Raw genomic sequence first — 15744 nt, 5'->3', positions numbered from 1 at the left:
TCCCAGAGTTTTGTCATTTAAGTGTATTTTTGTGTGTTTTTTTAAGACAGAGCCTTGCTTTGTCACCCAGGCTGGAGTGTGCAGTGGTGTGATCGCGACTCACTGCAGCCTCTGCCTCCCAGGTTCAAGCAGTTCTCTTGTCTCAGCCTTCCAAGTAGCTGGGACTAAGGCGCATACCACCACACCTGGTTAATTTTTGTATTTTTAGTAGAGACGGGGTTTTACCATATTGGTCAGGCTGGTCTTGATCCACCTGCCTCGGCCTCCCAAAGTGCTGGGATTACAGGCTTGAGCCACTGCGCCCAGCCCTTGTTTTGTTTTTGTTTTGCCAAGCAGCTATTTACTAGGATCTCTTCCCCTCGGACCCCACTCTGCTTCCGTTAAAGCCTTTTACCACTCCACATTCATAAAAAGGTTCACCTTTATTTTTTTCTATCCTTTAAGTAACTTAAATGTTTTAATCTATTTGAAACTTATTTTGGTGTATGATCCAAGATAAGGTTCTTTTACTTTTATTCCCCTTAAATGTAACCATATACTCCAGTGTGAGGTATTTCTTTACTGAAATGAAATGCAATCATTATTACATACTAAATTACTAAGATAATTTGAGTCTGTTTCTGGACTTCTTGTTCTGTTATATTCATTGTTCTTTTGGCTTGCCTAGGTACCTCACTGCTGTAAGTACTGTGGTTTTATAGGGCATTTCTACTAGACATTCCATTCAGTTTTACCTTTACCTAGATAAAATGATTAATAATGAGGCATATGTGAACTTTGTCTAGATTTGAGTTTTGTCACTGGCTCCCACATTGGAGAACTGATCATCTGGGATGCCCTGGACTGGACCGTACAGGCCTACGAACGCAACTTCTGGGACCCATCTCCACAACTGGACACCCAACAGGAAATAAAACTCTGTCAGAAATCAAACGACATTTCTATTCATCATTTCACATGTGATGAAGAGGTAAAAAATCTAGACACTATCTATCTATAAACTTGCCTTTTAAATAAACCCAATTTCCAATTTTAAAAATTTAAAAATTTAATTCCATGTTTGACATACAAAAGGTATCTATCATTCATGGTTTCAGGTTGTGCTTTATAATGGTTTGATTTTTTTCTAAAATGGTATGACTTGGGTTAAAAAAGCATTTTAATCTTTGCTTCTAATCTTGAGGCAAGGAAATGATTAAATGACTACAGATTTTAAAACTCTATTGAAATTTTGGGTTGGATTAAATAATCCCATTGGATTTGAGGTTAATGCTTACAATTGTTTTAAGAAACACTGTGAAAAAGAACTCTTTTGAAGATCTGATGCATTTCCTAGTGAAGTAAATGAAATTAAAAATTTCAAGAATGTTTCTCTTAGTCCGCTGGCATCTTGGAGCAAGATAAATTGAGTGAGAATTGTTGATTTCCTAAAGGCAGTGATGCTCTTGAAGCACTTTACATCCTTTTTGCCGTAAGAGATTAGTACCAGTGGACTACTTCTTTACCTAGTAGTGGATATCCGTGTTGGTGAGAAATTTCTTGACTGAAATGTGCTGTCTGATGGACGATGTATGTGCTATGTAATCTTATCTCTGATCTGAAAACAAATCTCTTAGCATCAGGGGCTCAGAAAATGTGTTTAAAGAGCAATTAACTTTTCTAAATGTAATCACAAGAAATGTTTAAGAGTTGTACCCTTTGAGGAGAAGGAGTTGGGGAGGCTTTTCTCTCCCTACTTTGTGACTTTTTATACTGTTTGAAGTTTCTAATAGCATGCATTATTATTTTTATTAAAAATTTCAGTAGTAGTGTTCTGTGGTGGGGGAGAATATGATCCACTTTTCTTTGTACTGCTCTGAAAACAAAACAAAAAACAAAAGATTAGGATAGGAACAGGATTTAAAAACACTAATATATTCAAAGATTGTTTTTTTTGTATCCCAACTTTATTTTGAAAAAAGTTAATATATGATAAAAACGGTATGGTCTCAGAAAAGATGGAGACTAGATCACTAAGAGTTGTAGCCCTACAAATTATATATTTTAAATGTTACATGTTTTTTGCTCACTTTTGTAAAAATTAATATTTAAAAGTTTTTTGTTTTGTATTTCTTTTAATCTTAAATTTTTTGATCGATGTTTATTTTCTACTATACATGCTTGATAAAGCACTATACAGTTTTCCCTGATTTTCCTTCTTTCCTTCTATAGGGTACAGTTATTGATGACAGGTGATTGATAGTGTCTCCATTGAGTAAATGCAGCCTCCAAAGCTCATCAGTTCTCTAGTTGTGTTTATAATTTTCTTCCTGACCTTGGATAAATTACTTAAACTGTGCCCAGATTTCCTGGTCTATAGAACCAGGGGATTTTGGCATTGAATACAATCCATAGGGCTTTCCATTTTAGCACCTTGACTAGTAGTGTTCATTAATGCGCCAGCACTGGGCCTCAGCTGTGTTGCTCACTGCAGAATACTAATCCTGAGTCAGGGGATCATTCCAGATTTTAGATTCCAGCAAGTCTTGGGGACATGCATTGGTTCAGTTATTACAGGTCTCAGTTCAGTTTGTAGTCTTGGAGGCTGTGTGAGAAAGACTGGAGGGCCCAGAATCTCTGGTGAAAGCAGAAGGCATTATGTAGGGATATTTGAAAGGTCTGCCTTAAGGGGATAGCTATTAAGTAAGAATGGATGATTCTTGGACAAGTGCTTGCAAAAATTTCAAAGGCTACTGCATGTAAGTGTGTGTCACGTGAGGAGCAAGGAAGGGACTGGAGTAACATGACCTTGATTCTCATATTGACTCCATGTCTTAGTCTCATTTCTTGTGTGCCTGTAATCTCTTTAACTTCCTTATCTGGAAAATGGCAATAATGCATGCTGCTCTTAAGATGTTGTGAGGCTGAAGTGAGATAAGTATTGGTGAAAATGCTTTCAAAAAATTAAAGTTGTTTTAGTAAAAATGTATTTATTTCTAATAGTACTTTTGGAAAAATGTTTTTGTGAAACCTTCAGAGGATTGCATGATGATAATGTCACTATAGCTGTGATTTTTTATATCACTCGTAGGTCTCCTGATTGCTTAAGATGTGGAGTGCATGTAATTTTGCTTGCATTTTCCAGGCAGAAGAAGCTAGGTAATTTTCCCAAGGATATAGTGTTATTTAAATGAAAACTCAGGTTATCCCTCAACAGCTTCCACTGCAAGGCCAGGCTGCCAGCTAGAGTCTTTCTCCAGATATATTTCAGTGAGGAAGAAAGTAGAGATTAGGTATATACTATGCAGACCTTTCTCTGCATTAGTGGTTGTGTCCTACCTTCTAAATTCTCGGAGCTTTCTTTAGTGCTTTGACATTTTTGGGTTTCTGAGATTAGTACTTTAATTTGGGCTAAAGGCTAGGGAAGGTAACAGTGACTTTCTGATGTCACATGAGGGCTGGAAATCCATTACACTGGGTAGGGTGAGTGCTAGTTTTATGCCCATTTCTGAACTTCTTCCCCCAGAATGTATTTGCTGCAGTTGGAAGGGGTTTATACGTGTATAACCTTCAAATGAAGCGTGTGATTGCCTGCCAGAAAACTGCACATGACTCCAATGTCCTGCACATTGCCAGACTTCCAAACAGGTACGAGTTCCCATCTGTTCTGCAATAGATGAAAGCAAGTCATGGTTCCCAGGGTTACCCGTGTCATTTCTCAAGTGGCCAAGTTACCTGGCTTAATGGCTTGACCTGCTGTGTTCTTTTGGAAATGGAGAATGCCTGAAGACTGTCTCTAACAGAAGGGCATGTGGTAGTATTTTACAGAAATACAAGAAGCAAGATTCAAATGAATTACATTGAATTTCATTGTAAGAAGAGATGATTTAAAATTTGGTATTTAACAATGTAAACTACTTGGGGGCCACTTACAGTGTACCAATTTTTATATTTCTCATAAACCTACCTTCTTTTTGTTTGCTTTTGGCCAGAATGAAATGGTTGGTAGTGTCCTTGTTGTGTAAGGCTACTAAGTGAGGGGTTTCCTCTCAGGGTAGCTTTGCTGCTGAGCTTCTAGGGACGGACTTACGGACAGGGAATATCGTTATTTTCTATGCAGGGTATTTTCAGAGTGAGAGGCACCTACAGAAGAGAGGTAGCACGAGGAGGGAAGGGGGCTGCTTAGGACATTGTGAAGTATAATTCATACTGTTTTCCCAAGTGCATTTTTTGAAATGGAGAGAATAAATTTATAGCATTTGACCCAATGTAACATAGTATAATGTATGGCTTTCCTAAAGGGTGCTTTTAGTTTGCATTGTAATGTCATGTTAAATTGTGATTTTTGTCAGTTCCTGCTAAGAGGTGAATAAAAGCAGTTGAGGGCTCCACTGATTTATTTCACTGCAAATTTAGCATTGGTCCTCAGTGGTGCACTCTCTGTCTTTGTATTACTGATTTTCTGTTCTGACAGGCAGTTAATCTCATGCTCAGAAGATGGCAGTGTACGCATTTGGGAGTTACGAGAAAAACAGCAGCTTGCAGCTGAGCCTGTACCAACAGGTGTGTGTCTTCTCTCAGAAAGGTAGTCATTTTCTCTCTCCTTTTTTTTTCATGTGAAAGGCAGGAGAAGGGCAATTATGTGAAACCACTAGAATAGTATAGAAGTGCTCTAAATAGGCATCAGATGTTTATAGAAAGCATATGGTAATTGAGATCTAGGATTTACAGCTTAATGCCGCCCTAATGTAGAACTGCCTCTTCATTTCAAGTAAGATAAAGCTTTTATTGTTTTGAGGGAAAACTTATTTTCTGGTCATCTGAATGACCAGATGGCCTAATGAAGTAAGTATTCATTTATATTGTCTATAATTCTAACTGATACACAAAATTTGTACCATCAGATGTCAAACTAAAATGTTCTTTACCCTTGATGTTGAACTCAATTTATGGAAAAATACACTTTTCTTTGTGTGCTTATATCATAATTTCATGAGCTCTTGACTTTCAGGTGTTTAGTTTGAAAAACAAAACTCTGAAGGGTTGAATAAATTAGTTACAAACCTTTGCACAAGAAATCAGATGCTGGTACCTAGTTGCTTCTGTTTCTTTTGACTTTCTGAAGCCCTGGGGTGTTGCTTTTGCACATGTACATACTTTTCGGAGTTTTGCCCTTTTTTCCTTTGACAGACACTGCCATTCAAGCTTTGTGCTTCTGTCCTGTTTTATTCCAGGTGTCTATCTTTTTGTTAATATACCTTCACCAATGGGTTGGTGACTAGGGGCAATAAAGAGAGATGAGGAACATACCTGGTTAGCTAAGAAAGATGAAATAACATATTCAGAAAACCCTAGCACAAGGCTCAGTACTGTCCGCTTAGCCCTTGACTAAAATAAGTCTGGAACCTCTTCACATTTAAATTCTGTTTTTCTGATCTCATATTATTATTGTAAGTATAGAGCACAGTAATTTTGGAAATGATTATTTTTCTAGGTTTTTTTAATATGTGGGGATTTGGAAGAGTCAACAAACAAGCCAGCCAACCTGTTAAAAAGCAGCAAGAAAATGCTACTTCATGTTCACTGGAGCTTATTGGAGATTTGATTGGACACTCGTCATCTGTGGAGGTATTGTTTTTTAGGCATAGATTGTCCAGGCAACTCGTGCTTTTGCATGTCATTGCTCTTTTCATTCAGTAGGTCTCATAAAGGCATATACTTTTTCTTGTATCTGTAGGTTTTTTGTCAGATCTGAACATGGAATGGGATAGGCTATGGTATGTGCAGTTAGGATCTCCCTTTCCAGAGATACGATTTGAGGAAACAAGTAATGCATTGCTTTTAAAAATGGGCTTAATCACCATAATTTATAACCTGGAGATAGCTGACAATAAGGGTAATGTGAATAATGTTGACTGTATGGCAGCAGGCAGCAGAGGGTGCATGAAGGGTTGTGGTTGTATGTGTACATTGTGAAAGCCTTAACAGAACTGAATTCCAGGGCCTTTGTCAAATTCATGAACAGAGTCATGCTACTACCTGCCTTTGAAGGATAATAATTAGCTTTAATGAAATCCTGTGCCTTGGTTTTCATTGTGCAAATATGAAAATTTTAGTTGAAAATTATAAAATGCATAAGCTTCTAACTTATAGAAATCCAAATACATTAATTTTGCTACAGGCACCATTACCTATAGTGAAGGAACAAGATCAGTTAACAGATTAGTTGTGAGAATAATAGTGTAGTGATAACATCATAAGCAGGGCCCTAAGTAATGAATTTCTTCAATTGTTCTTCCCTGTATCCAAAGAACAACACATTTCTTTTCATTTGAAAGGGTGTTCATGCTTAGGGGGAGCAGCAGCAGCATGCTTGTTAGTGAGCATTTCCTGTATTTCAGGCATCGTGCTAACCACTGGCTGCTGAAGTTCAGAGAGAGAGATAAGTACAGTCCTTGCCCTCATGGATCTTACCCTTGAGTGGAGAGAAGGGGTATAGACCCAGTAGGCTGTTTCCTTAGGCTGCATATGATGGACCTGGGTAAGCAGCAGAGAGTGAATACTCAGGGGTTAGAAAAAACATTTCTTGCTGAATCTTGCAAATGGTTAGAAGATAAGGGACTTGATACTTGAGATGAACCTTGAAGTTTAGTAGAATGAGTATATAGCCTTGTCACCAGAAGCTCCTTGATGTTGGGTACAGTGTCATAGTTATCTTTGCTTTTCTCTAACAAGTAGCTAATAACTTCTTTTGTTTCTGGTTGGGTGGCTATACTGTATTTTGGGGCTGAGGAGCATGGAGTATGGTAGACAAAAGGCAAGGAGCACCTTTAGGCTGGAGCGCTGGGTTCCTGTGAACAAACACTAGTAGGAGATGAAGCCTGGAAAAGTGGTTTGGGGTCATATTATGAATGTCCTTGAATGTAAGGCTGAGGAGTTTGGACTTTATTTTATAAATAGTAGAAACTCATATAAAAGGTTTTTAGATGGTTGGGAAAACCCCATCTAAAACACATTCAAAATGTGTTTGAATGTGGCACATTTCTCATTATATAAAAGTGTCAGCTTCTTAGGAATTTTCCTGAGTAAAGGTGTTGACCCCAAACATTTTTAAAAAGCATCTCTGGCTTCATTGATAAAATCTAGGCTATCGCTACATTGTCAGCTGAATTTCCTCATTTCTTCATGTTTTTGCTCTTTTTTTTTTTTTTTAACCTTTCCAAGACAGAATCTCACTATTGCCTAGGCTGGAGTGCAGTGACATAATCTTGGCTCACTGCACCTTCCATCTCCTGGGTTTAAGCGATTCTCCTGCCTCAGTCTCCTGGGTAGCTGGGATTATAGGTGCGTGCCCAGCTAATTTTTCTATTTTTAGTAGAAACAGGGTGTTGCCATGTTGGCCAGGCTGGTCCTCTTTTCTATTTTCATCCTTGCTCAACCTCTCTACCTGTGTACCGAATTCTGTGTTTTCCAGTTTCCCAAGGAATTCTGCTGCCATATTTCCTCCCTTTACTCTTGCATCAGTGAAGTACTCTCCCATGATCTTCAGAAATTTATGTTATTTCAGAGAAAACCCTTGTTTTTTTTTTTCCCCTGAGATGAATTGTGCTCTTGTTACCCAGGCTGAAGTGCAGTGGCATGATCTCTGCTCACTGCAACCTCAGCCTCCCAAGTAGCTGGAGTCACAGGTGCCCGCGACTACGCTCAGCTAATTTTTTGTATTTTTAGTAGAGATGGGGTTTCACCATCTTGGCCAGGCTGGTCTCAAACTCCTGACCTCAGGTGATTTGCCTGCCTCAGCCTCCCAGTGTTGAGATTACAGTTGTGAGGCACAACGCTCTGTTTTTTAAAATTTTTTATTTCACCCTTTCCTTCAAGGACCTCATCCTTTTTTCATGGGTTCATCTTTTCTCTGATACAACCCTTCACCCTGTAGTATTCGTGCTACCTTTTTATCAACATTCTATTTTACTATTCTTAGCTTCCAACCTACTCCTTCACTGGGCAAGCCCCTTCCCCTTCTTGGGGAGTTTTCTCACATTGAAGCTTTTTCTGAATATCTGTGGTATGTCATTGTCTGTACTGCATTATTTAGTACCTGATTACATAATCTTTCATTGGTACCTTTGTTTCAGTTACAATTTGCTTTTCAGCATCTTGAGGGTAGGGACTATAAACCTAGTGTTGACACTCAATACCTATGGACTGATTGAGTATCTACTTTTATGGAGAGAGCTGAAGCCAGTGTTTATCTTGGGAAATTGAGAATTCAGACATTTTATCTATAGCCCTTGTACATAAACAATGGTTAAAACCAATACTTCAAAAATCAGAGTATGGTAAAATCTGGAAGAACTATGGGAATTTGTGTACTTTACAAAGTAGCTATTCTGTATTTGAACAATATTAACAAAATTCTGATTAAAATATTAGATATTATTTGTACGTGACTGTTACCAGTACTGAAAAATGAAGTTTTACACTCAGATCCAAAGGAGTCGCTAAGGCACATATCTCACATGCACATGTGTTAATGTGGTATTAGCTGCTTCTCGAGGCCTCTATCATCAGTTTTAATATTCTTTTCAGGTGTTTCTGTACTTTGAAGATCATGGACTGGTGACATGCTCTGCTGATCATCTCATTATTTTGTGGAAAAATGGAGAGCGAGAATCTGGATTGCGCAGTTTAAGATTATTTCAAAAATTAGAGGAGAATGGTGACTTATACCTTGCTCTCTAAGGAATTAAAAGTAGACATGCATGAACCTTGTACATCAAATATAGGTACTACTCTGAAAACTATTAACATATTCATCATTTAAATTTGTAAATTTCGTCCATAAAATTCTACGTTTAACTCTTTTGTGGACCTACGAACCAGGAACATGTTGCTTCTCAGATCCTAGTACATCCTCTAAAGAATCTACCACGTTTTCCATTTGACTTTGAGCTGCTGTTGAAGTGGTGAGTGCTGTTGAAGTGGTGAGTACCTTGTGAAAGGTACAAATAGAGTTAATAGTATAGTTGTGGCATTTATTAAAAGTTTTATTGTTTGGGTTCCTTTAGAATTCTTGTGAGAGTTTAAAAATAGCCTTTCTCCTGCAAATTTTTCTGGTCTTTAGTAACATTAGTCTTCTATAGCACAAACTTAAATCTCTCTGCTAAAAAAATGAATCACATACACTGTTTAAGTACTGCAAGTTTTTTTTTTTTGGTACCAATTTGTTCAGATAATTTAAAAAAGAGTTTTTAGTTACACCTACTAAAACCCGTATGAACCTAAATGGATTGGAATCTTATGAGGGTGTATTTTTTTCCCCCATTGTGAACTGGCTTGAACAGCCATGGGCTAGATTGGTACTAGAACAACTGCCCCTCATGTATGCCAAGGATGAGCTCTAGATCATTTGAGAGGCACAGAGTCAGGGACTGCAGCTGAGCACACCTGTGTCCTGACTCACCAACTGCTTGAGACAGACTTCCTTTCTGTAGTTGTTTGCAGTGTCCATCGAGACACTATAACCAGCCTTGTAACCGTATGTTTTCTCCTTTTGGTGCTAAAAAATAAAGTTAGAAAGTAGTCTACACATTAAAGATTGAAATTCGTAAACTGCTGATTAAAGAAAGGGCAGTATTACTGATGTTAATGGACCATTCTTCCAGAAAACCTTCTACAGATTTACTTGTTCATTATACAAATACATCCTACAGGGAATCTTTCTTTAAAGTTCTTTTTACTAGTTTTAGCTTTGACAGTTGCTTCCACACCCACCTACAGTCAGAGACGGGAAGAGTTAAGATCATCTAGGTAGACCAATGGCATAATGTTATAAATGAGGAAAGTGAGGCCTTAGAATGAACTCTGTAGTGCCCAACGTCACCAAGCAGGAATTGAAGACTGAATGAGAGAAAGGGTTATATGACTACCTTAAATCCAAATAACGTTTAGTCATGAAAAGTTCTATGGAGAAATCACAAAGCTACCTCCATTACAGAACAGAAGACTTTCTGCCATTACTGTGTGCTTTTTTACTTTAGGAATTCTATATTAGCCCATATATTTGTAAAGTGGTTTTCTTAAATTGTATGATACAACAGAGTCATACATTTTTAACTGTTTTACTTCCTAGCCTGTTCTGGATTAGTATTTTGTGATAGTAATCTATTTAAATGGAGTGGTAGAAAACACATGAATTTTGGAAGCAAATGGTACTATCTACCACAGCAAATTCCTTCTATCATTATATAAGCATACCTTGGAGATATTACAGGTTAGGTGTCAGACAACATCAAAAAAGCAAGTATTGCAATAGATTGAGTCACATCTAGTTTTTGGTTTCCCAGTGTCTATAAAAATTATGTTTATACTGTAGTCTTACATTTCTAAAAAATGTACATACTTTAAGAATACTTTATTGCTTAAAAAATGTTAACAATCATCTGAGCCTTCAGTGAGTCATACTCTTTGCTCGTGGAGGCTCTATATGGCTGGTGGTTGCTGAAGGTTGGGGTGGCTGTGGCATTTCCTTTAAATAAGACAGTGATGAAAGTTTCCACATCAATTGATTCCTTTTACAAAAGATATCTCTGTAACATGTAATACTATTTAGTAGCATTTTACCCACAGAACTTTTTTCAAAATTAGAGTGTCATCTAAAACCCTGATGCTGCTTTATCAACTCAACTAAGTTTATAGAATATTCTAAATCCTTCGTTGTCATTTCAACTGTGTTTACAGCATTTTCACTATGGAAGGATGTCTCCAGAAACCACTTTCTTTACACATTCTTAAGCAACTTCTCATCTATTAAAGTTTGATCATGAGATTATAGCATTTCAGTCACATCTTCAGGCTCCCCCTTCTTCCAGATTCCTTTTAATATTGAAATTTTGACCACCTCCCATGAACCAGAATGTTCTTAGTGGTATCTAGAATGGTAAATCCTTCCCAGGTTTTCAGTTGACTTTGCCCAGACCCATCAGAGGAATCACTAGTTATGGCAGCTACAGCCTTATGAAATGTATTTCTTATGTTAGACTTAAAAGTCAAGTGACTCCTTGTACAACATGGATGTTGTGGTAGCAGGCAAGAAAACATGAGCCTTCTTGTACATCCATCAGAGCTCTTAGATGACCAGGTGCATTGTCAATGAGCAATATTTGTAAAGAAATTTGAGTAGTAGGTCTCAACCATAGGCTTAAAATATTCAATAAACCATGCTATAAACAGATGTGCTGTCATACAGGCTTTGTTGTTCCACTTCTAGAGCATGGGCAGAGTAGATGTAACAATTCTTAACGTCCTTAAGGTTTTTAGACTGGTAAGTAAACGCTGACTTCAGCTTAAAGGCACCAGCTACATTTGCAGGCATTGAATTTCTCCTCTCTATGAAAGTCCTAGATGACATCATCTTCCAGGAGAAGGCCATTTCATCTTCACAAACTCAGTAGTTTAGTGTAGTCACCTTCAGTGATCTTAGCTAGATCATCTGGATAACTTCCTGCTGTTACCTTTGCACTTTGATGTTATGGAGATAGATAGCTTCTGCATCAACTAACCTCTGCTTGCTTCCAGCTTTTCTGCTGTAGGTTCCTCACCTCTCAGTCTTCAAATAATTTTAGGCTTTGACTTAAGGGAATGTTGTGACTGGTTTGATCTTTTATATAGACTACTCAAACTTTCTCCATATCAGCAATAAGGCTGTTTCACTCTTATCTGCATGTTTACTGGAGTAACACTTTCAAGAAGTATTCCTTTGCATAACCTGGCTAACTGGTGTAAGAGGCATGGCTTTTGACCTGCCTGGGCTTTCAAGGCACCTTGAAAGCCTTCCTCAATAAGCTTAATTCGCTGTAGCTTTTGATTTAAAGTGAGGGACATGTGACTCTTTCTTTTACTTGCACACTTAGAAGCTAGTGTAGGTTATTGGCTAAATTTCAATATAGTTGTGTCAGCGAATAGGGAGGTGCAAGAAGAGGGAGAGATTAGAAACTGCTAGTTGGTTAACAGAATATACACAACATTTATCACTTAAGTTCACTGTCTCATATGGGCATGGTTTGCAGTACCCTAAAACAATTATAGTTACAAACATCTCTGATCACAGACCACCATGACAGATACAAGAATAAAAATGTTTGAAATAAATACTGTGAGAATTACCAACATGTGACAGAGACACAAAGTGGAGCCCATGTTGGAAAAAATGCGCCAACAGACTTGCTGTATGCGGGGTGGCCACAAGCCCTCCATTTGTAGAAAAGGCAGTATCTTTGAAGCACAATGAAGCAGAATGCAATAAAATGAGGTATCCTCGTATTCTAATTTTCTGCCATGAAAAACAACTATGTCTAGAGGGCAGTCTCCCACCCTAGGAGCTAGATTGCTTTTGTTTTCATGCATGCTCTAAGGTCAAAGAGGGGATAACAGCATGATGGGAGATTCTGGTAGGAACTTAAACCTGAAGGTGTTCAGTAGTTGTTGCATGGAGACTGCTGCTAAAAGTTGGACTTTCAATTTAGAATAATAGATCAATGTATATTACATTTTCTCCATTTCCCGAGTTTAGCTTTCAACACTTAAGATGATAGCAACAGCAGAAGTAACACTATGTAGTGTTACAATGTGTACAAATGCTTGTCATTTTTATTTAAAAATATATTTGTTACCTCAGGCTCTGGCTGTATTCACATAGCACAAGAGCACAGGGTCATCCCTCCTCTTTCTCTCTCTAAAGCCAAGTAGGTTCTGAGTGAACTGATGGGCTTTTTTGCCCTGAAGGCTAACTACTCCTGACTTGGAGGGCAAGTCAATTTTAAAATCTTAAATTAGAAATAAATAATGATCTTAGGAAATTATAGGGTCATTCTGGTCCAACAATGTTTTATAACTAGCTTCCTTCTTCTCTTTAGTAGTCATGGAAATAATTAGAGTTGCATTTTCCTAATACAGCCCCGCTCAATACATGATGTTTAAGTAAACAACTCCGTGTAAGAGGCAGTTATAATAGTTTATATAATATAAACTATCTGATACACATACCATCTGAAAGCCTGTATTTCTAACAAGTTGACTACATGGAAGAATATACTAGTTTGCAGTTCAGAAGATTATACTGTAGATTACACTGGTAAAGAGCAAAAATTGCTGAAGCTTTAGTACCTAGCTCTCTTAAAGCATTTTTAAACATTCACGCATTACTAATTAGTTTGAATTTAACATGAAACTTGACATAACACTTAGTAAGAACAGGTCAGATAGCTGATAAATGTTACTTACCCAATAGAACTGATAGTGAGATGATCAGAAAAAGACTGTCCTTGCCTCAAGCAAGCTTCTGAAGCCTAGGCAAGTTAGCTAGCTCCTTCATATGGGATTCTGGCCTCCTGATTTTAATGTGCTCTGAAAACAAAGCGTGTGACTCATGAAATAAAGGACACTAAACCCCAAATTTGAAATTATGAAAAGTTTAGGCCAAAGAAGTAAAATAAAAACAGCTGCTGGGAATGAAAAATGGCTGTAGGAATTTAGTTACAAGTACTTCACAAAAACATTTTCATCACATTTACATAAGATAGCATTACAACACAAAGCTGGCTGCTGTCCTGACCAAGCAAGTTCTCTTATCATCTAACAAAAATAATTTAGATACATTTCTTTGCATGGAATTGTCCTATTTTTCCATTTTTGGTACAAAACATAGAAAAAAACATTGGCACATTATGTAGTGATAAGTCATTTTTTTCCCCATGTACAAGTTCCAAGTATTCTGCATTCCAATTTGTATTGGAAAAAAAGTAACTACTGATTCAATTAATTCAGTCTCTGTTTATATCTTTTAAAAATGCAGCATGAAATACAGAGAAAGAAAAACTAAGTTTGTTTACGGAGTCTAATATTTATAATACATAGAGAAGGATCGGCTGGGTAAAAGAAAGGAAAATCTCAAGTCTGACTTTATGTAGATCACAGAAAGTTGTGAAAAGAGCAGTATAAAAATATGCACTTGTGCTTTAGAAGCTTTTAGCATACAATTAATAGCTTAAAATAGTATTTACTGCCTCCCCATATGCCTATTTTCTGATATATTTACACCGCACAATTTTAACATTGTTAAAGCAAATGGCATGATTTCAAATATAGATTGGTTAAAAATATCTGAACCTTGAAACTTCCCCATCCCCTCCCGAAATATCATATAGGTGGTGCATGGCACAACATACTCCATGGGCTTACACCCAGAAAATTTGGATTTTAATAAAAATTTTAAACATTTATATAAACTTCTTTTAAAAAAAAAAAAAGCTTGTCCAAGGGCATTCAGATTTAATGGCTTTTATATAATACTTGGTAGAGTGCCTGATGGCTGCCTCTGTGAGCCTGAAATAAGGGAAGCTCATGGATTCCCTCCCTGACGATGACATGCCACTTTTTCCCTCATCATAGATGGCTTTCTGTTAAGATGAACCCCTTTTACAGGAAAGTGGGTAAACAGGCTGCTGATACCAGTCTAGAGAGGGCACCCACCAGCCAAGGCTGCGTTCTAACCTGGGTGTCACACCATTAGCAAGAAGAACCATGTAGCCATAGAGGCTGTGAAGCTAACTAGTTGATCTGTAATTTGGTCCTAGTTGTTTCACTTATTTTATGTAGTTTTTTTCTTAGATATATCTGTTCAGATAAACTTCTTATGACTCCTTCAGATCAATGCTCTTGAGGAAGATAGTCAAGCTAAACAGCAAATATGACTTTTATGGTAAGGGATGAGCTGAGCACTAGCTAAGCTACTTAGTCACCATCCTGGGGAATGAGCTCACAGACACCAAGGCTTTGCTTCCTGTGGCCCGCTAGTTACGGTGAATCAGCTCCATGGATTGACAAGGGTACACAGGATGACAGCAGAGCACAGGAGTTTGCCAATTTGTTCTGTCATTAAGTGTTCAAACAAATGTGTATTTTTCTTCATGGACTATAACTTTCTAAAATGAAATTTGGGAACTTGAATGATTCGAGGTCAAATATTAAACATTAGCTCCTTCACCAGTACCTGTCATTGTCATTAGAAAGGAAAGCCTCTTATTTACACTACTGTGATTCACAGTGTCCTTTGTAGGTCAAGAGGCCCCTTCTGTGGCTTGGCTTCAGCTGTCAGATGGAAGCCTCAGACTCTTGCACTTTAGGTCATCTAGTGTCTTCCAGTGTTTGTAGTTGTCAGCCAGATGTTGCATCAGGGCTGGCAGGTGTGCAAAGGCTGCAAGGACAGAAAAGAATCAAAAGAAACTTGTTAAGTTAGACCCTAGGAGCATTTGTAAGCGGGGGGCTTTCTGGGATAAGTTTGGGATCGGAATTAGAGGAGCCGTACCCTGGGTGAGGCTTTAGGCTGTAAGGACAAGTCATTAAACACTAGTTTCCGAAATACAGGTCCTTTTTGAAAAGCTGCTCATCAGTGATATTATCAGAAGAACCTGTGATTCAGAGTAATTACATTTTGCATTCTTTCCAGTTTCCTCCAATGATAGAATAAAACTGCAGTAAGCTTCAGCAACATGTCCTTTAAAGAGGGAAAGACTCACTTATCCAGTTATCAAACACATCGAGTCTTCTGCACATAAGGTTCTGTGCCAGGTGCTGGGGTTGCAAAGAATGCACCCCACCCCACTCAGCCACAAAAAGCTGACAGCCACATTTTTAAAAAAATATATTTTGTTTACATTTATATGTCATTAAAGATAATCAAAGTATAATAAAATGTTCTTTGTGGGT

The 15744-nt window shown here is 37.7% G+C and overlaps 2 protein-coding genes across 7 annotated transcripts in view; one reads left to right on the top strand and one right to left on the bottom strand.

The window, feature by feature from the left end:
* WDR41 (WD repeat domain 41) overlaps positions 1-11212 on the top strand; it is a 59376-nt gene extending 48164 nt beyond the window's left edge. For both annotated transcript variants that reach the window (XM_012462122.2, XM_012462121.2), the window contains 5 exons: positions 786-970; positions 3506-3627; positions 4454-4542; positions 5474-5607; positions 8569-11212. In XM_012462122.2, coding sequence (XP_012317545.1) covers positions 786-970; positions 3506-3627; positions 4454-4542; positions 5474-5607; positions 8569-8721 — 683 coding nt within the window. In that variant the 3' untranslated portion in view covers positions 8722-11212. The remainder of the gene's footprint in view (positions 1-785; positions 971-3505; positions 3628-4453; positions 4543-5473; positions 5608-8568) is intronic.
* Positions 11213-12972: 1760 nt separating this feature from the next.
* PDE8B (phosphodiesterase 8B) overlaps positions 12973-15744 on the bottom strand; it is a 220883-nt gene continuing 218111 nt past the window's right edge. For 4 of the 5 annotated variants that reach the window (XM_064376066.1, XM_012462127.3, XM_021673221.2 and 1 more), the window contains one exon: positions 13494-15232. In XM_064376066.1, the coding sequence (XP_064232136.1) occupies positions 15123-15232 (110 nt within the window). In that variant the 3' untranslated portion in view covers positions 13494-15122. Of the gene's footprint in view, positions 15233-15744 lie in introns of all 5 variants that reach the window. The other variant, XM_012462126.3, reaches the window with a different exon arrangement.

The sequence above is a fragment of the Aotus nancymaae genome, unplaced genomic scaffold (genome assembly GCF_030222135.1).
Source record: "Aotus nancymaae isolate 86718 unplaced genomic scaffold, 86718_ANA_hifiasm-v0.15.2.pri h1tg000014l, whole genome shotgun sequence".
NCBI lineage: Eukaryota > Metazoa > Chordata > Mammalia > Primates > Aotidae > Aotus > Aotus nancymaae.
Note: the sequence above shows the minus strand (reverse complement) of the source record. Positions and strands in the feature narration are given on the sequence as shown.